The sequence below is a fragment of the Haematobia irritans genome, chromosome 5 (assembly GCF_050003625.1).
Source record: "Haematobia irritans isolate KBUSLIRL chromosome 5, ASM5000362v1, whole genome shotgun sequence".
In the NCBI taxonomy this organism is placed as follows: Eukaryota; Metazoa; Arthropoda; class Insecta; order Diptera; family Muscidae; genus Haematobia; species Haematobia irritans.
This window is the reverse complement of record NC_134401.1, coordinates 19164699-19186948: the sequence shown is the minus strand read 5'-3', so window position 1 is coordinate 19186948 and position 22250 is coordinate 19164699. Positions and strand designations below refer to the sequence as shown.

The 22250-nt window shown below is 36.4% G+C and overlaps 2 protein-coding genes across 7 annotated transcripts; both read right to left on the bottom strand.

Annotated features, from left to right (window-relative positions):
- Positions 1 to 7856: 7856 nt before the first annotated feature.
- On the bottom strand, positions 7857 to 19907 carry LOC142238929 (uncharacterized). Of its 6 annotated transcripts, XM_075310662.1 has the most exons (6): positions 19507 to 19906; positions 19239 to 19447; positions 10071 to 10337; positions 9511 to 9855; positions 8247 to 8325; positions 7857 to 8173 (listed from the first exon to the last, which is right to left on the bottom strand). In XM_075310662.1, exons 1-3 carry the CDS (start codon positions 19731 to 19733, stop codon positions 10324 to 10326), a joined length of 450 nt encoding a protein of 149 aa, XP_075166777.1. In that variant the 5' UTR covers positions 19734 to 19906; the 3' UTR covers positions 7857 to 8173; positions 8247 to 8325; positions 9511 to 9855; positions 10071 to 10323. The 6 variants fall into 6 exon arrangements, with proteins under 6 accessions (XP_075166777.1, XP_075166772.1, XP_075166776.1 ...); XM_075310657.1 differs by lacking the exon at positions 10071 to 10337 and having other exon boundaries at positions 19507 to 19907; XM_075310661.1 differs by lacking the exons at positions 9511 to 9855; positions 10071 to 10337 and having other exon boundaries at positions 7857 to 8198; positions 19507 to 19907.
- A 247-nt stretch (positions 19908 to 20154) lies between these two features.
- Positions 20155 to 21810, bottom strand: LOC142238930 (uncharacterized). Its single transcript, XM_075310663.1, has 3 exons — positions 21705 to 21810; positions 20660 to 20738; positions 20155 to 20586 (listed from the first exon to the last, which is right to left on the bottom strand). The coding sequence occupies exons 1-3, from the start codon at positions 21767 to 21769 to the stop codon at positions 20404 to 20406; spliced, it is 327 nt and encodes a 108-aa protein (XP_075166778.1). The 5' UTR covers positions 21770 to 21810; the 3' UTR covers positions 20155 to 20403.
- Positions 21811 to 22250: the final 440 nt, after the last annotated feature.

The window sequence follows — 22250 nt, the reverse complement described above, 5'->3', positions numbered from 1 at the left end:
GAATCCAAGAGTGATTGTCGAATAACCAATGCACCCACAAGGAGTGACTGTTTGGTGAGGTTTATGGGCTGGTGGCATCATCGGGCCGTATTTTTTCCAAAATGAAGCCGGTCAGGCAGTTACTGTGAATGGTGTTCGCTATCGTGAGATGATAACGAACTTTTTATGGCCCGAATTGGAAGATATGGATGTGGACGATATGTGGTTTCAGCAGGACGGTGCCACTTGCCACACAGCTAACGAAACAATGGCTCTTTGCGCAACAAATTCAATGGCCGTGTTATCTCACGTAATGGCGATGTCAATTGGCCGCCAAGATCGTGTGATTTGACACCGTTGGACTTTTTTCTGTACGGTTATTTGAAAGAAAAGGTGTACGTCGATAAGCCAGCAACAATTCAAGAGCTAAAGGATGAGATAATTCGGCACATTAACGGCATAGAAACTCCAGCCTCATCGAAAATTTTGACCATCGGATGACAGTGTGCCACCGAGGTCGCGGCGTCCCATTTGGCCGATATTTTGTTCCATACATAATTGAGTAATACCAAATATATCATAATAAAATAAAATTACAATAATTTCCTAAATAGTTTGTGTTTTATTCAAAATCAACATCGGCCCTTGAAATTTTAACCACACTTTATATTGTTATAAAGGTGGTATTGATCCTTTTTTAATAAATATTGTTATTTAGGGTATTCCTGTGAGAAGTCTTGCGTTTTGAATGTGAATTAAAAAATTTGTGATATTTTCCCAAATAAAAATTTTTTATAATTTTTTATGATTTCTAAAGCTTATGTTATCACAAACGTTTGCCATCGATTTTTATCAAAAATTATCGATTTTTCTTGAATGGATTTAGCATTTTTGCGGCAACTTGAATAACTTGTACCATTTTATTAATTCTTACTCTTTTTTAACTATTTGAAAGAAAACAATAAATTACCCATTAAAATATGAAAAAATTTAATTAAAAAAACTTCTTGTAGTTCAAGTAATTAATTTCTTTGTGAGAACATTTTTGTCGAGTTATTTTGATGTCTGATTTTTTATTGATTTTTATCAAAAAAAAAAAAAACATTGAGCATATAAATTCAGGCTATAAATTTTTAGCTAGGGGGTCTATATTATTTGGCAATATAGTTGAGTTTCTTAGTATAATCAGTATAATCAGATTTATTTCAACAGTGTTAGAATTGAAAAAAGCACCAAATGAAAACGCCAGAAAGCTCCAAGTTGGTGCTTTTTTTTTAAGGCACTGAACAGGCAATTCGGTGTTTTTTGGAAATCAAACAAGTATATACAGCAGTAAGTTCGGCCGGGCCGAATCTTAAATACCCACCACCATGAACCAAATATTAGGGTTTCCTTTGAAATTTCAGGAGGGCTTGAGGACACTTCCGGAAGATAAATTTAAATATTTCACCTATGAGGACTATATCAGATTCTAGATTTATAAGAACCATTTTTGTTTGAGTTTTAGAGGAATTATTAACATCTCTTGTAAGTGTGCAAGAAAATTATAAAATAACGTCTTGATTTGAAATCTTAACTCTGTAGATTTTCACCCGAGAAGTAAAATTTTGAAATTTTACATTGAGTTTCAAGCAATGTTCATGATCAGTTGGCAGAAGTGAAGTCGGTCTATATGGAGGCATTACCAAATGGACTGATAAAAACTTAATCCGATACACGTTTTTGTGAGCCTTAAATACCAGAATATTTAGAATTTCAGGCAAATCAGATAAAAACTACGGTTTCTAGAAACCCAAGGAGTTAAATCTGGAAATCGTTCTTATGGGGGCTATACTAAAATATGGACCGCTACTCACCGTTTTCGGCACACCTCTTTATGGCCCGAAAATACCTCTAGATTTCCAATTTCAGGCAAATTGGATAAAAACTTTGGATTCTAGAAGCCCAAAAAGTAAAATCGGGAAATCGGTCTATATGGGGGCTATTCCAAAATATGGACCGATACTCATCATTTTCGGCACACCTATTTATGGTCTTAAAATACATCTAGATTTTCAATTTCAGGCAAATTGGATAAAAACTATGGTTTCTATAAGCCCAAGACCCCAAATCGGGAGGTCGGTTTATATGGGCACCACACCAAAACATGGACCGATGCTCACCGTTTTTGGCACACATCTTTACGGTTCTAAAGTACCTTTTGATTTTCAAATTCAGATAAATTGGATAAAAACTGCGGTTTCTATAAGCCCAAGAAGTAAAATCGGGAGATCGGTCTATATGGGGGCTATACCAAAATATGGACCGATAATCACCATTTTTGGCACACCTCTATATGGTAATAAAATACCTCTTGATTTCAAATTTCAGGCAAATTTGATAAAAACTGCAGTTTCTATAAGCCCAAGAAGTAAAATCGGGAGATCGGTCTATATGGGGGCTATACCAAAATATGGATCGATACTCACAATTTTTGGCACACATATTTGTGGTCCTACAATACCTCTAGATTTCCAATTTCAGGCAAATTGGATAAAACCTACGATTTCTATAAGCCCAAGACCCCAAATCGGGAGGTCGGTTTATATGGGGACTATATCAAAACCTGGACCGATATAGCCCATCTTCGAACTTGACCTGCCTGCAGACAAAAGACGAGTTTGTGCAAAATTTCAGCATGATTGCTTCATTATTGAAGACTGTAGCGTGATTACAACAGACAGACAGACGGACATCGTTATATCGTCTTAGAATTTCTACCTGATCAAGAATATATATACTTTATATAGTCGGAAATCGATATTTCGATGTGTTACAAACGGAATGACAAACTTATTATACCCCCGTCACCATTCTATGGTGGTGGGTATAAAAACACTAAATTTGGTGCTTTTAGCAAATTGGCATCACTGTTGTTGTTCCCCTTTATAACCACCACACCATTGTAGATTTATTTTGCCGATCATTTCTTGTCAACAATGTTGATGTCTTGTAAACCCTCTGCTTTATTCACCACTATGTTCTCACTCAAGCAAGCTTGTGTGTGTGAAGAAATACAAATCTTATTTTATTTTGCTGCCACAACAACAACTTATGGTTGATGTTGTATTTCTAGTAAATACGTAAGTAAATAATATAGCAAACTTACATTTAAGGCACCAATTGGATTTATTCAAATTATTTGGCGAGTATGTTTTTCATGGGTAAAGTTTTTTAACAGTTATATAGTCCACAGAAGAAGTAAAAATAAACACACACAACACAATGAAAATAGCAAATTTTCATAACACACAACACGAACTACACGATACGAGTATCAAAACCGAACTGTTAGTTTAGTTTTTGGATGACAATGTTATAACCTGTTGAGTAAGGAGAGGAAGCGGTTATTAAACGCAAGCAACACATATTGACGGAAGCTCTCTCAATGTCTGTTTCCTTTTTTTATCGAAAGAGAACATACAGTTAAGCTCTACTTTTCTCATTGGCAGTTATTGTTGTTTTGTTTCTCTTTTGGATTGTAATATAACATGTTTGTCATTCCATTTGTCCCTTTTGAAGGGAAAAAAGATCGCAGAAATAACACAAAATTAAGGTGTAAACGAAAACCATAGATGATGGAAATTCAGGGCAAATGGTGTTCTCTCCGCGAGAAAAAACGTGAATGTTGTTGTTGTTGGTTTGTACTACAATCATATTTGTTGTTGTGATCTCAGCTTAAAAACCATTGCGTTGCCTAAACTACAAGAGTAGCTTAACCAACAGAGGAAAAGAATATTTGTCAAATTTATTTGGGCAAAGCCCTATAGACTGCAAGATGGTTGGATGGACGCACGTTTCGGAATTACCACATTCCTCATTAGCATCCTCTACTTTTGACAAAATTTTCTATAGAAATAAAAATTTAATAAAATATTCTATAGAAATCAAAACTTGAATAAATCTTCTGTAGAAATAAAATTTGGACAAAATTTTCTATGGAAAAAATTTTTGACAAAATTTCCTATAGAAATAAATTGTTGACAAAATTTTTCTATAGAAATAAAATTTTGACAAAATTTTCTATGGAAATAAAATTTGGACAAAATTTCTTATAGAAATAAATTGCTGAAAAAAATTTCTGTAGAAATAAATTGTTGACAAATTTTTTCTATAGAAATAAAATTTTGACAAAATTGTCAATAGAAATAAAATTTTGACATTTTCAATAGAAATAATATTTTTGCAAAATTTTTTCTATGGAAATAAAATTTGGACAAAATTTCTTATAGAAATAACTTGTTGAAAAAATGTCAAAAACATTTTTGTAGAAATAAATTGTTGACAAAATTTTTCTATAGAAATAAAATTTTGACCAAACTTTCTATGGAAATAAAATGTTGACAAAATTGTCAATAGAAATAAAATTGTGACATTTTCAATAGAAATAATATTTTTGCAAACTTTTCTATAGAAAAAATATTTTGGCAAAATTTTCTATAGAAATAAAATTTTTACAAAATTTTCTGTAGAAATACAATTTTGCAAAATAAGATGTTTTTAGAAAAACTAAAAAAAATCAAAATCGGTCCCGATTTAAATATACGTATACTTTTACAATAGTCTTTAAATTTAATATTATGTAATTTTAGCACTTTTGGCTTCGAAAAGTACATTTTTAATACATTTTTAGTACTTTTTCGTCAACATCATTTATCATCCCTGAGTTCCATGCGTTTAATATCCGCTTCCCCTTCTTGTTCAACAGGTTATTTTATTGTCATCCAAAAACTAAACTAACAGTTCGGTTTTTATGCTCGCACCGTACGGTTCGTGTTGTGTGTTGTGAAAATTTGCTATTTTTTGTAGTGATATGTGAGTGTTTTTTTATTCTGTGGACTATAAACAGTGCTAGAAACCTATACCCACGACAAACATACTCGCCAAATAATTTGAATAAATCTAATTGGTGGTTTACATGTAAGTTTGCTTACTGTTCAAAGTTTTTAAAATGCTTTCATAAATTTGTTGTTAATGGAGAAATTCATTTTGTCCAATACATAACTGTTAAATCACTTACGTGCTGTACTTTTGTGGAAGTAGTTTTAGTGAGTATGAAATTTTGCGTTATTTACTAGAAATACAACATCAACCATAAGTTGTTGTTGTGGTAGGAAAATAAAATAAGATTTGTTTTTCTTCACACACACAAGCTTGAGCATGCATTGCTTGTGGTCTACCGTTCAACTCAATTCACCCTAACAGTGTTCACCACAACAACAACAAAAATTGTGACAGAGGATTTACAGAGTATCAACCTCGTTGACAACAGGAGAACGGCAAAATAAATCTAAAATGGTGTGGTGGCTATAAAGCGGAACAAAAAAACCAAAACTGCGTGTGCGAAAAGAAGAACTTAATTTTATGATCTCTTCCGAAAAAACACAAACACTGAGATTTTCCGTTGCCATCAACATGAGTTGCATGTGTTTTATATTCGCTTCCTCTTCTTACCCAACAGGTTATTAACATCCAAAATTGAAACTATCAGTTAGTTGTCAGTGGATATAGCAACACTGCGCTAGCTAGCAACACAATATTAACGAACAGTCATTTGTACTGTACCTGTATTTTTGTGTATACAGTACACCAAAAGTAATACAGTACGATTAACACCTTGTTTTAGTCAGTCGCTTGAATCATTTCATTGATGCCAAGTAATTTCTTGTTCCAATTTATTAAAAAGTAAGTAAAGTCTAAAGTCGTTCGGGGCCGACTATGTAAACCAACATTTGTGTTATGTTATAAAGTTTTGCATTTTCAGATACAAATACTTATAATGGAGACAATTTTTTGTACTTCTACAAAATCCCTAGAATTAAAATTTAAATTGGTTAACGCTATCCAGTTAATTGGAGGAAAATCCCATAGAAAATGAAACAGTCTGCCATATTTCCCCAACTCTGGTATATAAGTCCAAATCGGACGAAAGATATATATGGGAGCTATAACTAAATCTGAACCGATTTCAATCATATTTACCAAGCATTGGTAGAATGTCAATTCTGCTCTTTGTGCAAAATTTCATGCAAATCGGTAGTCAACTTTGGCCTCTGTGGTCATATGAGTCTAAATCGGACGAAAGATATATATGGGAGCTAGTTTTGCGAGACTAATAAAATATTCGGATGTACGGAATTTGAGGAAGATCGGTTGATATACACGCCAATTATGACCAGATCGGTGAAAAATATATATGGCAGCTATATCTAAATCTGAACCGATTTTTTCCAAAATCAATAGGGATCGTCTTTGAGCCGAAACAGGACCCTATACCAAATTTGAGGACGATCGGACGTAAACTGCGACCTGTACTTTGCACACAAAAATACATGAACAGACAGAGAGACGGACGTACAGACAGACAGGCGGACATCGCTAAATTGACTCAGAATTTAATTCTAAGACGATCGGTATACTAAATGGTGGGTCTCAGACTTTTCCTTCTTGGCGTTACATACAAATGCACAAATGTATCACAGTAGTGGTGAAGGGTATAACAAGATCTTCTTCGGAAGTAACGAAACAACAAAAACAAAAGAATTTCATAAACACATGCTTGGGGAGCAACATATTATCAACGAACATATTTGATATATTTGAGAGCTACTAATTTGACAAGTGAAGAAAAAGTGGTATAGAAAAAAGCCGAATTAGAAAAACTGATGGCGTTCTTTCTAAGTGGTACATTACCATTTCCAAAATTTTGTATCGAAATTTCAAACTTCGACCATTACTAAAGTGAAATTCTTTCCTCATCGGACAAGATTGAACTTTGAATTTCAGATGGCTGGAGTAGTTTTAGTGGTGGGAACTGCAATGGCATCACTGCGCTAGCAACACACTGTTAATGAACAGCTGACAATCACTGCGCAAGACACAATCCACCAGTGGTGCCCATCTGGTGCTTGTTGTCTTCCAATAAGTACCAATTTGCCTCTTAAAGGCCGGTATGCACCTCTAGCGAAAAATTTTATTCCCATAAGAAATGCATTGCTATTTACAGGGTTATCAAAAGCATATTTTGGCAGCAAACATTTAATTTATTACAATCATTGCGTGCGTAAAAGTTTTAAAAGGTCTGTAAATAATAAACAAATTATTTGAGGATTATTTGGAACATATATTAACAATTTTTAAAAGCGATTAGCTGGTTTAAAATTTGTGTACACTGTTGCGGGTGCGTATGCCGATATCCTCAAGGTGGAGATGACGTCCACCGAGATTCATTGCCGTATGGTGGAATGACCGAATCATGAAATGTTCGGCTGGTGACGGTAGCCTTGGTTGGGTTAATCGCATCGCACTACGATCTGAGTCCGCTGATGGGGAATGGTGTCCCTATAACAAAATAGGCGCGGGTTCGGATGCATGGCCTTTAATTATTTAATAATTAATTTGTTGCAATGGATTGATGTGGCTGAGTATGGTTGCTCGGATTCGGTTTCCTGCGATGCAGGAAATAAAGTGTGGTTTTTAGGAATCAGATGTTCGGCAATGTCAAGGGAGAGTGCGGCCAAGTTTTAGGGTCTGGATACGACCCTGGGTGGCGATGCAACCCTGTAATATGAGGACGGACAGACTATAGGAATTGTTGTTATATTTCATATATATAAATGAATATATAAAAACAAACAAAACGCGCGAATAATGAGGAGACGTTTGGAGCGTCTAAGGACGACTATAAAAGGGTAGACGCTACTCAGGAGCGGACATTATCGCCAGTGAGATTTAGCGGAAAGTTTGAAGCTACAAAAAGTTAAAATCTTTCATATACCAACCTAAAAAAAAGAAAAAGTGTTCACCAAGTGAATGGTGGAGACATTTAAACTGAAATCTTTATAGGACAATATTAATTGTGGTTTATTGTGTGATTTGTGTCGTACATTTTGAAAAAGTGAGTGCGTCAACAGATTGTGATAGAATATGATGGTGGACGTAGTGTAGTTATGTTGTCTTTGTTTAATTTTTGTTAATAGAACGGCCACACAAGGAAACGGTCAGCCGGAATCCGCGACAGCACGGAGCAAAAAGCGAGATTTAGTAGCTGTTCAAATAGCGGGTGGCGTTGTATTTTCCCGACGGTGCTTGGTTTCTGGACTGGGCTACCCATGGTGTTCAGCGAGGGTGCAGTCGTAATCCACGGAGTCTCAATCTGAAAAGTTAAAAACGAAAGATTTCTAATATTACCATTGGAAAGTAAGGTAAAACTAGATTAATTTACTTACAATATAAATCGAGGGTAGTGGACGCCCTAGACTTTTGAAGTTCATCGGGAAAAAGTTTGAACATCCCCCAGCATCCCGTCTGAAAGGAAAAGAAAGAAAGGCTATTACTTGCTGGCGATATCTTTTTAAATATGTTTTTTTGGAAATTTCTCAAACATAACAAATAACTAAACGATATAAAAAAAAAGATAAAAAAAAAAAAAAATAAAAAAAAAAATAAAAAAAAAAAAAAAAAAAAAAACGCCCTAGACTTTTGAAGTTCATCGGGAAAAAGTTTGAACATCCCCCAGCATCCCGTCTGAAAGGAAAAGAAAGAAAGGCTATTACTTGCTGGCGATATCTTTTTAAATATGTTTTTTTGGAAATTTCTCAAACATAACAAATAACTAAACGATATAAAAAAAAAGAGAAAATACGCTTAAAACGATTAATCACATTATATAAAACTAAATGCACTACAAAATCTAAAAACCAAAAAAACTATATTCGAAACAAATAAGAAATTAAAACAAACGAAAAAAAAAATAATATTTACTGATTAGGCTAAGATTAGTGTAGTATTTTTTTTTTTTTGTTATTAAATGTTAGGAAAAATTATAAATTAGTGTTGTGTTTATTGTAAGGATAATTAATGCCAATAGGGAGAGATTCGTGAGCGTAGGATTTGTCGCACGAGCGTCTAGACAGTTTTTTTGAATTTTGTCTAATTCATCTTTTGGGATCAGTGAATGTGTAAAATCCCACAAACTTAATTAAGAGAGCTCTTTTAGTTAGGAAATTTTAAGTAAAACAACTTTTGCGAGCCGTTAAAGGGCTGATAAATCAAAATACGTCTAGAATCTTAAACATAGGCAAATCTGAGCCAAGGGCTCACTTTAGTAATAAAAATTGGTGTTAGTTGTTCAAGTGTAGATTTTGTAATATCTAGGTTAAGGAAGACAAATATAGTATTTAAGGTGATTTATGTGTTAGAGGTATTATTTTTTTTAATCATGACCAAATAAAAAAAATGTTTGTAATGTTTTACGATATTGAAATTATGATGTGCTAGTGTTGTTACTATGAGGAGGTAATCTGAGTGGAATAGGCATGTAAGGTGAGTGTGTGGATAATGGGGTCCTTGGTAAAAATAATGAGCTGGATAACAAGGATCATGGCAGGGAGGGCAAGGTGAGGGAGCATAAGACCAAGCTCCCACCGTCAGGCAGTGTGTTATGTGTATAATGATCGTTTTTTTTTGTGAGATTTGTTTCGTCAAAGTTACCTTTTTTTTAGTGTTCGGTCTCGTGGGCTAAGGTGAAGGGTTGGAACCCTCTGAGAGGTTGTCATGAGCTGCCGGACACCGCCTTAGTGCCGATATATGAGATACGTAACAGTAATGGCGCCCAAACGAATGACGTAACTCAAGCCAACAATGCGGAAGATGGTATAAGGCCGCGCGTTCTCGCTTTTTCATTGCGAGCAAAATGGCGGCAAATATGGCTTGGGTTAATATATGAATTCGGGGTGATAACAGCTATACTCCGTGCAATAGACAATAGGGATCAATAGTTTTGAAAGGGATAAACCGCATTTTTGATTCTCTGGCTATTATTGCAGCCACAATTTCCTAGGGAAATGTGATAATGTGCAATATTAGTTATAAGTAAATTGAAAATTAGGGTTTTTCTCTCCATTAGTCATTAGGTCTCTCAATATCTTGTTTCGTGTAATGTATAACAAAGATTGTATTGTCAATGACCTGTTATTTTGTTATGTTGCAATAGCGTGTAAAGTAATGTCCATAGTGTGAGAGTTTCGGGATGGGGAAAAACAATAGCTTACCGAATGCCAATGGGAAATGCGGTCTGTATTGCGAAGTACCTTGAGTCGTGAGATCTCTTTTCTAGACCATTGGATGCAAGAAAACTGCCATGACGATGGAAACTCTATGTAATTGTTCGTACTCTTATTGTTATTGTCCAGTCTTTCAACACACTGATGGCGGTCCAGAATTGGGTCACCTTTTTTTTATGAAATATTGAGATATAAAATACAAATCCACACTCGTCACAAATAACTGCCTTGAAAGTAACACTCAGAGAGCCTCCTCTAAATAAATGTATAGTGTTTGTTAAAAAAAAAAAAAAAAAAAAAAAATCGAGAACGTCAAAGGTTTATGTGGTGTTTGATTTTGATATAAATTCTATTTAATTGTTTTCTGTTTAAAAATTTTATCATTTTTATGTTTTTTTTTTTTGTTTATTGTTAGTAATTACGTGTTTTTTTTTTTTGATATTTTACTTAGTTTTTACTTTATTTTTTTTGTTTAATTTTATTTACAACCACCTGATTTTTACACGTCTGTTTTATGCAAATTTGTCCATCACTTATTCATTTTTTTTATCATTTAAATTCGATACGTTTTTTTTATTGTTTCTGGGAGAAGTAAACTGTCAATTGTCTGTCGTTCATTTGCTATATTTCCATAATCTTCAATGAGCTTTGTTTTTGACGGCAAGAGGAGAAGTAAAAGAAACCGCTTGACTGCCTTCGATAGAAGCAGGATTTCTGTTCAGAAAGAGCCTAAATACGTCAAGGATTTAAACGGTGTCAGAATGGAGAATGCCTCGAACGTTGACCCGGCGATTATTGATATGTCGCACACAATCAATAACCAGCAATTTTTTAATGACAGAAGAGGTCAGAATACCATGGGATCATCAGCCCAGGCAGGTGCCACGAATAGGTCAGACCAGGTTGATAGCTTAATACAGGGTTTGGTCAATGAAAGTATTAATGATACCCAATTACAGTTGAGGACGTTAGTACAAGCTAGTGTGAGCAAAGAAATGGAGAAGGTTTACGCGGCAATAGGGAAATTAACCGAGACAGTGAACGCCTTAGCAAGCAATAGGGATAATTCTGAAACAGGGTTGCCGATACCAAATGAAATTTTACCAAATCCCCGACGGCCATCCACGTCTGAATCATCATCAGAAGTACAATCTGGAGATATGGGTAATCAAATGATACCAAATAATTATCGAGACGGACAAAATCGCGGGATAAAAATTGAGCGTTTTGGTTTGAATTTCGATGGGAATCCAAACAGGTTAACAGTAGATGATTTCATATATCGTCTAGAGTACTTTCAGAAGTATCACCGGTTGAGGTGGGATGAAATTATGGGTGAAGTACACTTGTTGCTATCAGGTTCAGCCCTAGAATGGTTTTGGCTGCAGCAACGCAACAAAACTGTAACTGACTGGCCTTCTTTGAAAGATGCATTGACCGAAAGATACAAGACTAGGAGATCGTGTTTTGAGGAAATGAGAGACCTCTTAGAACGAAAACAGATGCCCGGTGAAAGTATCGATTCATTTTTTCACGACCTGAATATGATGCGTTCGAAGTTAGAGCGTCCAGTTTCAGAATTCGAGATGATACGCTTAGCTAAACGAAATATAAGGAAATCTTTATCTAGTATCGTCTATTCTATGCAAGTCTCATCCCTAGAACAGTTAAGGGTTGAATGTTTGGAGATAGAGAAAACTTTCTTTAAACGAGAGCAACAACTTATGCCACAATTACCACAACGACCTATGCGTGTGAATGCTATTATGAACGAGGAACAACAATTCGAACACGGAGATGACAATGATATTGTAGAAGTGGAAGCTATAGCAGGAGTTGTGACATGCTGGAACTGCCAGACCCCCGGTCACGGTTTTAGGGATTGTCCATCTACTCAACGCAACCTCTTTTGCTTCAAGTGTGGCAAACCAAATACAACTACCCCGAGATGCATTAACTGCAAGTCGGGAAACACGAAAAAGAACATGGTTACAGCGGGGAACCATCGTTCGGAGCAACCCGCATTGCCAACGCAACATTAGATACCAAATTAGTAAACAATGAACCGAGTTACCCGGCTATACGGCATTACCTACCCATGGAAGTAAGAAATGAAGTTTATGATAATGCGAGAACTCGAATCATTGAAGAAAAGGTCACTGTAGAAAAAGAAACTGAAAGACCTATTGAACTGTTGAAAAGACACAATCCAGAAAAGGCGAGAAAAATCAATGAAAAGATATTGAAACTAAGACAGCGACAGAAAGAAAACAAAATGTTAAAGAAACAAATATGTGAAGCCATCGGGAAATTCCAAAATAAAAATGATGTAAGACCGTATGCCAATGTGGAAATAGAAGGTGTGGATGTTCGAGGACTCTTGGATTCAGGAGCTACAGTGAGTCTGTTAGGTAAAGGATGTCGAGAGCTAGTGGATCGTTTAGAGATACCAATAATCGATTTTTATTCTAATGTTAAAACTGCATCAGGGATGCCACACCGAGTATTGGGCAAGATACATGTTCGAGTTAAATACAAAGATAACGAGAAACAAATAAATTTATACTTATGCCCCGACTTGGAACAACAGCTGTATCTAGGAGTAGATTTCTGGCGTGCGTTTGATTTAGCCCCAGAAATTTTTGAAGTAGAAGAAGTGAATCTAGACCTTCAAAGAAAGATCCATGGGGAATCAATACAAGATGACTCCAAGATGCATACATTATCTCCAGAACAACAGAAACAACTTGAGAATGTAATAAAGTTATTTCCAACATTTGAGGAAAAGGGCTTAGGTTGCACCTCCTTGGAAAAACATGAAATAAAACTAATCGAGGGGGCAACACCTGTAAAGGATAAGCATTATCCAATTTCTCCTGCTGTCCAAGACATAGTTTATAAAGAGATCGATAATATGCTTGCACTCAATGTTATCGAAGAGAGTAATGGACCATGGAGCAATAGAACGACGGTAGTGAGGAAACCCGGGAAAAATAGGTTCTGTCTAGACGCGAGAAAATTGAATGCTCTAACTATCAAAGATGCTTACCCCTTACAGAATATAGATGGGATCCTGAGTCGAATTGACCAGACATACTACATCAGCAGCGTCGATCTGAAGTATGCGTTCTGGCAAATAGAGCTGGAAGAAGAGGCGAAGCCCTATACTGCTTTTACGGTACCAGGTCGACCGCTATACCAATTTAGGGTAATGCCGTTCGGGTTGTGCAACGCCGCCCAACGGCTTTGCCGACTAATGGATAAAGTCATACCAGCGCGATTAAAGTCCAACGTCTTCATTTACTTAGATGATTTGCTCATCATAGCTGATGATTTCCAAATACATTTGAAGATTTTGAGAGAAGTTGCAGAATGTTTGAGAAAAGCCAATTTGACCATCGGTCTAAAAAAATCCCTTTTTTGCTTTCGTGAATTGAAGTATTTGGGATTCATTATTGGAGGAGGGATGTTGAAGACTGATCCCGAAAAGGTACGGGCGATACAAGGTATACGCCTGCCGAAAACGCCTAGAGAGGTGAGAAGTTTCTTGGGAACAGCAGGCTGGTATAGAAGGTTCATCAAAGATTTTGCCTCTATATCAGCCGCCCTAACTGACACGCTAAAAAAGGGCCAAAAGTTCACAATGACACCGGCGGCAATTGATTCTTTTCACTCCCTGAAACATGCACTTACGTCAGCCCCAGTTCTAAAACATCCAGATTTTCGAAGAGAATTTTTCATTCAATGCGACGCTTCTGATTACGGGATCGGAGCTGTCATTTTTCAGAAAAACGAAGATGGAGGAGAGAACCCAATTGCTTTCTACTCCCAAAAGCTTAATTCCTGCCAGAAAAACTATTCTGTGACAGAAAAAGAATGCTTGGCTGCAGTATTGGCCATTAAAAGATTCCGACCCTATGTGGAATTAATGAAATTCACAGTTATCACCGATCATGCCAGCCTAAAGTGGCTGATGTCATTGAAAGATCTAAGTGGCAGGCTAGCTAGATGGTCGTTGCAGCTGCAAGCTTATGATTTTTCAATAGAACATCGAAAAGGTTCGGAAAATGTGGTCGCCGATACGTTGTCAAGAATGCCAGTAGATGGCGGAATAGAGGTGGAGGAAATAGAAGGTAATTTTCTTGGCTTTGAGACAACGGCTTTTGATAACGATGAATATGTCGAAATACGGGAAAATATTCTAAAGAACCAAGAGCGATTACCGGATTTAAGAGTTGAGGGGGATAAGATATTTTTTCGGAGGAAGGGAGATGACGATTCTACAACGGAAAGCGAATGGAAACTGTGGATTCCACAAGAAATAACACATGTTCTTATAGAAAAGGCACACAATGAAAGGGTTGCTGGACATGGAGGTGTTGCAAAGACATTGAATCGTCTTAAACATTTTTACTATTGGCCCAATATGGCGTCACAAGTCCGCCAATACGTTAGAAATTGTCAAGTGTGTAAGGAAATAAAGCCCGCAAATCACAACTTACAGCCTACAATAGGAGAAGAGGTCGTTACAGAGCGACCATTTCAAAAATTATACATAGATTTTTTGGGAAAGTATCCAAGGTCCAAGAACGGAAATGCATATATTTTCATTGTAGTGGACCATTTTACCAAATTTACCTTTTTGCATGCGATGAAGGAGGCCACGACTCAGAATGTGATTCAGTTTTTAGTACACGAAATTTTTCACAAATTTGGTGTACCAGAAACTATTCACAGTGATAATGGGAAACAGTTTGTGTCTAAATCATTTGGAGAAATGATTGAGGCGTATAAAATAAATCATTTGAAGACTGCATTTTATGCACCTCAATCGAATGCATCCGAAAGAGTGAACCAATCCGTCCTAGCGGCAATACGGACATATGTAGAGAATGATCACCGTGACTGGGATCTCTATTTATCAGAGATAGAATGCGCTCTACGAACGGCTGTACATTCAGCCACTGGAGTTAATCCATTCTTTGCCCTTTTCGGCTATAATATGTATACCAGTGGTGCGGATTACAAATTGGCCAGGAAGTTGTGGTCGTTGACAGATCACCGAATTTCGCAATTGAACAAAGGTGATAAAATGGACGTGTTAAGGGAAACCATAAAGAAGAATATGCATAAGGCACATGAGACGAGTGCAAAAAGGTATGATCAGAGGGCAAGGAAAGTGAAATTTGTCCCTGGTCAGGAAGTATTTCGGAGAAACCATGTCCTATCGGATTTCAAACGAAATATAAATGCCAAATTTTGCAAAAAATTTTTGAAATGCAGAGTAGTGCAACCAGTTGGCAATAATATGTACGAATTGGAGACACTACAGGGTAAACCATTGGGTCGGTATCATGCCAAGGACATTAAGGTTTGATAGTCATCACGGGGACAATGTTCGAGGGAACGAAATATAGGTGGGAGATAGTATGAATAAATGTAGTATACTAGCTCTATATGTGAAAAGAAGTGATGTCTCAGGTGTTCCTGTGAATAGTGATCGACTGTCAGTATACTAAATAATTTGCCACAGTTTAGGCTTAATTGATAGGTCTACACATGGTTCAGGACAGGGAACCTTCATCAGGGCACTCCCCTTTAGAATAAAGCGAATGTTACTATGAACCGCTACAGGGTGTGTTAGTCCCCTAGGCTGTGTCATGATATAAATATTTCAGCGAAGTGTGGCAAAGTTATCTTAGTATATGGCAGTACGAAACTATATGAAGAGCCCGGCTGAGAGAATCTCAGGGTGTGGGAGTTCCCCACGTTGAGACTGGGAACGGGGGGGGAGAAAAAAAAAAGAAAAAACAGAAGGGAAAAACGATCATTTTGTAATTTCAGAATCTGATATGAGGGCGCATGATATTGGTATTAAAAAGGGATTTCGAGATTTACGGTAATAGTAAAAGCGACATAGATACAACTTGGAACAAAGATCTGTTGAGTTACATTAGATAATCCTTGACTTAGGTTGGTTACAGTGTTTCCAGAGGGGGTCATTAATTATAAGACAATTTTGTTAAGTGTAGCCAGATTCTTCAGAAATAGTATTGGTATTATTAATTAGAGGAGGATTTGGTTTGTGTTCAATAATATAAATGTATAGTGATTTGTCTTTACGTGGAATGCCGATTGGTGCAAAAGATGAACTCGGAGTTGGTGATGTGACTATTTACAATTTGGTTCATGGCAATAGGTTCAATCCGATATAATTGCTTGTTCCGGAAATCGCACGAAAGCAAATGGAATTGAAAATCGCAAAATTTCAATTCCAAAGTGATTCGTAGCTGTGGAAGGGAGTACATATTAGTCCAGCAAATATTTTTGGAGAACAAAACAATAAATGAATCTGTAAATTACAAGTAATGTTTTTTTTTTGTGCAATTACATATTTCGAAATACATCGACGCCGCAAAAATAGCGAAAATTAGCAAAATTATAGAATAATTATGACGCCACGCTACTCAGTGTTGCATTGAGTTTCATTCTCACCAATTTCTAAATAAAATCGTAAGATGTGGAACACGATAGGCGAATCGCAAAACCTCCCTTCAGTTGATTGTGTCAAAAGAGGGTCGCTCCAAAATATACGCGATTATTACTTCACAAGTACTTAATTTCGAAATTTTATACTTATGATTTACTGCCAAGACATGTAGCAATTAATTGGTATGCTTGTTTTATGCAAGCTTTACAATATCTTTGAAAAATTCATTAATTTATTTTGAATTCGCAGAGGCAAGACTCATCGATTTGAAATCAGAAAATTTTTGCGATTTGCGATGACCGGAACAAGTCTATTTGGAGAAATCGCAATTTTTTTTTTGCGATTACGATTATGGGAACAGGCCTGTATATTTCATTCACACCACAGATTTTAATTGAATTTAAATGGCCACTTACTTGATATCTCATTCACATAATACTTCCAAAATCCACTTTACCCAGATTTCAAACGTCAATTGCCTTCGTATATATTGTTTTCAAATCTACTTATGGTGGTTTTTGGAAGGGTAATGTAAATGCGACATAACGTTGGGAAATGTGTTGAACTCAAAATGAAGGGTGGTATTTGACTACTCATTAACCACTCATGGGTACCCGCGTTTATGAAATCTCTATCCAATACACAAAAGTCCACGCATACGAGATAATGGTGAATATAAATTTAGCGGAGAATATGAGTAAAGGACGGACAGAAGGAAAGTTATCCCGGATGGACATGTGCAATTAAGGAAACGGCCACAGAAGGTGCAGAAGATTGTGGCACGATCAGCAAAGTGATTGGGGCCCATAGACGGTGATGGCAATGAGCTACCAGCGAGGTTGTCTATCCATGGTAGAGTTGTGTTTCCGTTGTTGTAGTGGGACAGGCGAACATGTATAGGAAGAAGGTTATTAGAATATGGCTGACTAACAAGCAGCAGGAGGACCGCTTTGACCAAACAGATATAATTAGAAATAATGGCAATAGATAATTAACTGGCTGTAAGAGATTAGTGTCTTATTGGGCCGAGTAGTCGGTATCGTCGAGCTGGAACACAATGGCGACGCTTTGGTAGACAATGAGAGGGTGAAAATGGTTGGCTCACAAGGAGAAGGTGAAAGAATTGTTGTATGAGTCAATCCACAGTAAGGCTGCTAAATACGGTAAAGCATTGTTATACTTGATCAGGAGTGTTTCACACGATTCGAGAACTAATTGTATTACCGATATATACATACAGGAGTACTATTTGATTCTTGAATTCAATTATGAAATTCATTGTTGATTAAAATGTCCTCAGGCACAGGAATGACGGAAACAAACCCCGTGAAGTAACAGATACTTTTAATTTTTATTTTTTTTTTTACTTTTATATAATTAAAAAGAAAGAGAAATAAATCCGCTGGATCAGATAAATGTTAATCGAGGAAAGAGAAATTCATTTAAAATTTTGATCGGGAATATTTTAGTGGAAGGGGTTTCTGTGAACTAAGGGTGCTCAGGATTGAGTTGGAGAATTACCTTCCATCTCCCCCTGATGAAGATGGAAAAACAAATTCGTGGGTGGCCAGAACGGACTTGAACATAACTCGGAATTGTGGTCACGAATATGGGTTCGGTATATAAGAGAATTGCGTGTATGTATGTGGAGATATTTGTATACATATATGTGTATTCAAATATATATACAGAGATACATTGGCAAGTAAAGGGGAGTATTAAGTTCGAGTTTAGCCGCTAAAATCGCCATTTTTTCACTATTACTTTTCTTTAGTAATACTTTTTAAGGAATACAAACTTTGTGAAAACTTGCTTTGGGCTATTCCCCATCAAGTTATAATAAAATATGCAACAAATATGTCTAATTTTATGCTTTTTTTTACTGATTTAGTTTTCACTTTAGTGAAAAAACTCGAACTTAGTACTCACCTTAAGGATGGTGAAAGTAGTTATTGTGTGATTTAAAGGACCGATTGGCCGCAGGTGAAATAGTATTGAGAAACATATCAGGAGCCCCGAGAATGTTCTACAAGGTCCAATAATTGATAGGAATAAGGCGTAGGTGGTGGTTAAGTGTAACGACTACGGCGCTACACACGGTAGCTTATTGCATTTTTACTAGTATTTTATTGCATTTTTACTAGTAAGTAGTATGTTGCACCTTGTTACCAATAACCATTATTCATTGTTATAGGTTAAGGTGAGTATTAAGTTCGAGTTTAGCCGCTAAAATTTTCATTTTTGTTACGATTACTTTTCTTTAATAATCCATTTAAAAAAAAACTTTGTGAAAATTTGCGTTGGGCTATTCCCCATCAAGTTACAATAAAATTTGCAACAAATATGTATAATGTTGTGCTTTTAGTGATTTGTTGTACTTTTAGTGATTACTGATTTAGTTTTCACTTTTGTAAAAACATGACGTTTTAGCTGCTAAATTCCAACTTAATACCCACTTTTAGGAATCAACTTTTGAGTGATGCCACAATGTACGTCCACGTTACTTTTTTTTTGAAAAGAATGTACACTTGCGAGTTGAGTCATGGATTATTGGCTCTTTTAGATAGAGAGGTGGGCCACAGGACACTACTGGTATACAGTTTAATTCGCGCTCTTATACACTTTAAATCTATGTTGTGGGTTATAAGTGAGTAAGGTGAACATACCTGGTTTTGGTAGTTTGTCTGGGTGAAAGGCGATCGCACGCAGTAGAGGATCATCATCACGGGAATACGATAAGCATTTCCAAGATGCCGGGGTGTGTGGGCAGCTATCAACACCATTGTATATCGGAGAGACGTGGGGGCATACTTTCAGCCAGTCTTGTTTTTGCGGAAGTCTGCGGCAGGTTTGGTTTGCAAATGTCCATAGGTACCTGTAACAGTAAGACAGTAGATTCAGAGAATATTACGCTAGGAAGTGGGCAGGATATACAGACACGTGGCACTCAAGGGGGGGAATACCTGTAGTACCCTGTATGGATTGATCCGCACATCGGTCTTTCTGTGCCATACTTGAAAGCACGATGTTTTGTTGCGGGTGCGTATGCCGATATCCTCAAGGTGGAGATGACGTCCACCGAGATTCATTGCCGTATGGTGGAATGACCGAATCATGAAATGTTCGGCTGGTGACGGTAGCCTTGGTTGGGTTAATCGCATCGCACTACGATCTGAGTCCGCTGATGGGGAATGGTGTCCCTATAACAAAATAGGCGCGGGTTCGGATGCATGGCCTTTAATTATTTAATAATTAATTTGTTGCAATGGATTGATGTGGCTGAGTATGGTTGCTCGGATTCGGTTTCCTGCGATGCAGGAAATAAAGTGTGGTTTTTAGGAATCAGATGTTCGGCAATGTCAAGGGAGAGTGCGGCCAAGTTTTAGGGTCTGGATACGACCCTGGGTGGCGATGCAACCCTGTAATATGAGGACGGACAGACTATAGGAATTGTTGTTATATTTCATATATATAAATGAATATATAAAAACAAACAAAACGCGCGAATAATGAGGAGACGTTTGGAGCGTCTAAGGACGACTATAAAAGGGTAGACGCTACTCAGGAGCGGACATTATCGCCAGTGAGATTTAGCGGAAAGTTTGAAGCTACAAAAAGTTAAAATCTTTCATATACCAACCTAAAAAAAAGAAAAAGTGTTCACCAAGTGAATGGTGGAGACATTTAAACTGAAATCTTTATAGGACAATATTAATTGTGGTTTATTGTGTGATTTGTGTCGTACATTTTGAAAAAGTGAGTGCGTCAACAGATTGTGATAGAATATGATGGTGGACGTAGTGTAGTTATGTTGTCTTTGTTTAATTTTTGTTAATAGAACGGCCACACAAGGAAACGGTCAGCCGGAATCCGCGACAGCACGGAGCAAAAAGCGAGATTTAGTAGCTGTTCAAATAGCGGGTGGCGTTGTATTTTCCCGACGGTGCTTGGTTTCTGGACTGGGCTACCCATGGTGTTCAGCGAGGGTGCAGTCGTAATCCACGGAGTCTCAATCTGAAAAGTTAAAAACGAAAGATTTCTAATATTACCATTGGAAAGTAAGGTAAAACTAGATTAATTTACTTACAATATAAATCGAGGGTAGTGGACGCCCTAGACTTTTGAAGTTCATCGGGAAAAAGTTTGAACATCCCCCAGCATCCCGTCTGAAAGGAAAAGAAAGAAAGGCTATTACTTGCTGGCGATATCTTTTTAAATATGTTTTTTTGGAAATTTCTCAAACATAACAAATAACTAAACGATATAAAAAAAAAGAGAAAATACGCTTAAAACGATTAATCACATTATATAAAACTAAATGCACTACAAAATCTAAAAACCAAAAAAACTATATTCGAAACAAATAAGAAATTAAAACAAACGAAAAAAAAAATAATATTTACTGATTAGGCTAAGATTAGTGTAGTATTTTTTTTTTTTTGTTATTAAATGTTAGGAAAAATTATAAATTAGTGTTGTGTTTATTGTAAGGATAATTAATGCCAATAGGGAGAGATTCGTGAGCGTAGGATTTGTCGCACGAGCGTCTAGACAGTTTTTTTGAATTTTGTCTAATTCATCTTTTGGGATCAGTGAATGTGTAAAATCCCACAAACTTAATTAAGAGAGCTCTTTTAGTTAGGAAATTTTAAGTAAAACAACTTTTGCGAGCCGTTAAAGGGCTGATAAATCAAAATACGTCTAGAATCTTAAACATAGGCAAATCTGAGCCAAGGGCTCACTTTAGTAATAAAAATTGGTGTTAGTTGTTCAAGTGTAGATTTTGTAATATCTAGGTTAAGGAAGACAAATATAGTATTTAAGGTGATTTATGTGTTAGAGGTATTATTTTTTTTAATCATGACCAAATAAAAAAAATGTTTGTAATGTTTTACGATATTGAAATTATGATGTGCTAGTGTTGTTACTATGAGGAGGTAATCTGAGTGGAATAGGCATGTAAGGTGAGTGTGTGGATAATGGGGTCCTTGGTAAAAATAATGAGCTGGATAACAAGGATCATGGCAGGGAGGGCAAGGTGAGGGAGCATAAGACCAAGCTCCCACCGTCAGGCAGTGTGTTATGTGTATAATGATCGTTTTTTTTTGTGAGATTTGTTTCGTCAAAGTTACCTTTTTTTTAGTGTTCGGTCTCGTGGGCTAAGGTGAAGGGTTGGAACCCTCTGAGAGGTTGTCATGAGCTGCCGGACACCGCCTTAGTGCCGATATATGAGATACGTAACAACACAGCCCTGTTTTCGTTTTGTTGTAGACTTAAATAAATTGTTGCTACCGAAAATTTCGCTAGAGGTGCATACTGGCCTTAAAAAAAACCTTTTCATTTGGTGCTTTTTTTAATTTTTAGTTTTAAATTCACAAAAACACTTTTAATTGAAATAAGAAATAGATTCACTTCAAATATCCATATACTCCGGAATATTTCCATATTTATTGTAGACAAATTTATTTTGTCTTGTGAAAAATATATTGTGAAATTTGTCGATGCATCCATGACAAAATGAATTAAATGACATTGAAATATGCATAAAAAATATAAAGCTGTGGTTTTGGAATAACATACATTGAACGGATTCATTTTGGTTTTTTCATCATGTACCAAATTTCAACCGGATCGGATGACATTTGTTCTTCCACAAGAGATTCCGGAAATCGGCTTAT

What these genes read in the sequence shown, in the direction of transcription:
- LOC142238929 (XM_075310657.1), bottom strand. Translation starts at nt 19,733, where the DNA reads ATGCGATTAACCCAACCAAGGCTACCGTCACCAGCCGAACATTTCATG. An exon ending in CCCTTGAGTGCCACGTGTCT is followed by an intron (nt 19,448 to 19,506) that starts GTATATCCTGCC and finishes TTACTGTTACAG; the next exon opens with GTACCTATGGACATTTGCAA. An exon ending in AGACAAACTACCAAAACCAG is followed by an intron (nt 9,856 to 19,238) that starts GTATGTTCACCT and finishes ACATTTCCCTAG; the next exon opens with GAAATTGTGGCTGCAATAAT.
- LOC142238930 (XM_075310663.1), bottom strand. Translation starts at nt 21,769, where the DNA reads ATGACAACCTCTCAGAGGGTTCCAACCCTTCACCTTAGCCCACGAGAC. An exon ending in GACCGAACACTAAAAAAAAG is followed by an intron (nt 20,739 to 21,704) that starts GTAACTTTGACG and finishes TTTTCCTTTCAG; the next exon opens with ACGGGATGCTGGGGGATGTT. An exon ending in CACTACCCTCGATTTATATT is followed by an intron (nt 20,587 to 20,659) that starts GTAAGTAAATTA and finishes TTAACTTTTCAG; the next exon opens with ATTGAGACTCCGTGGATTAC.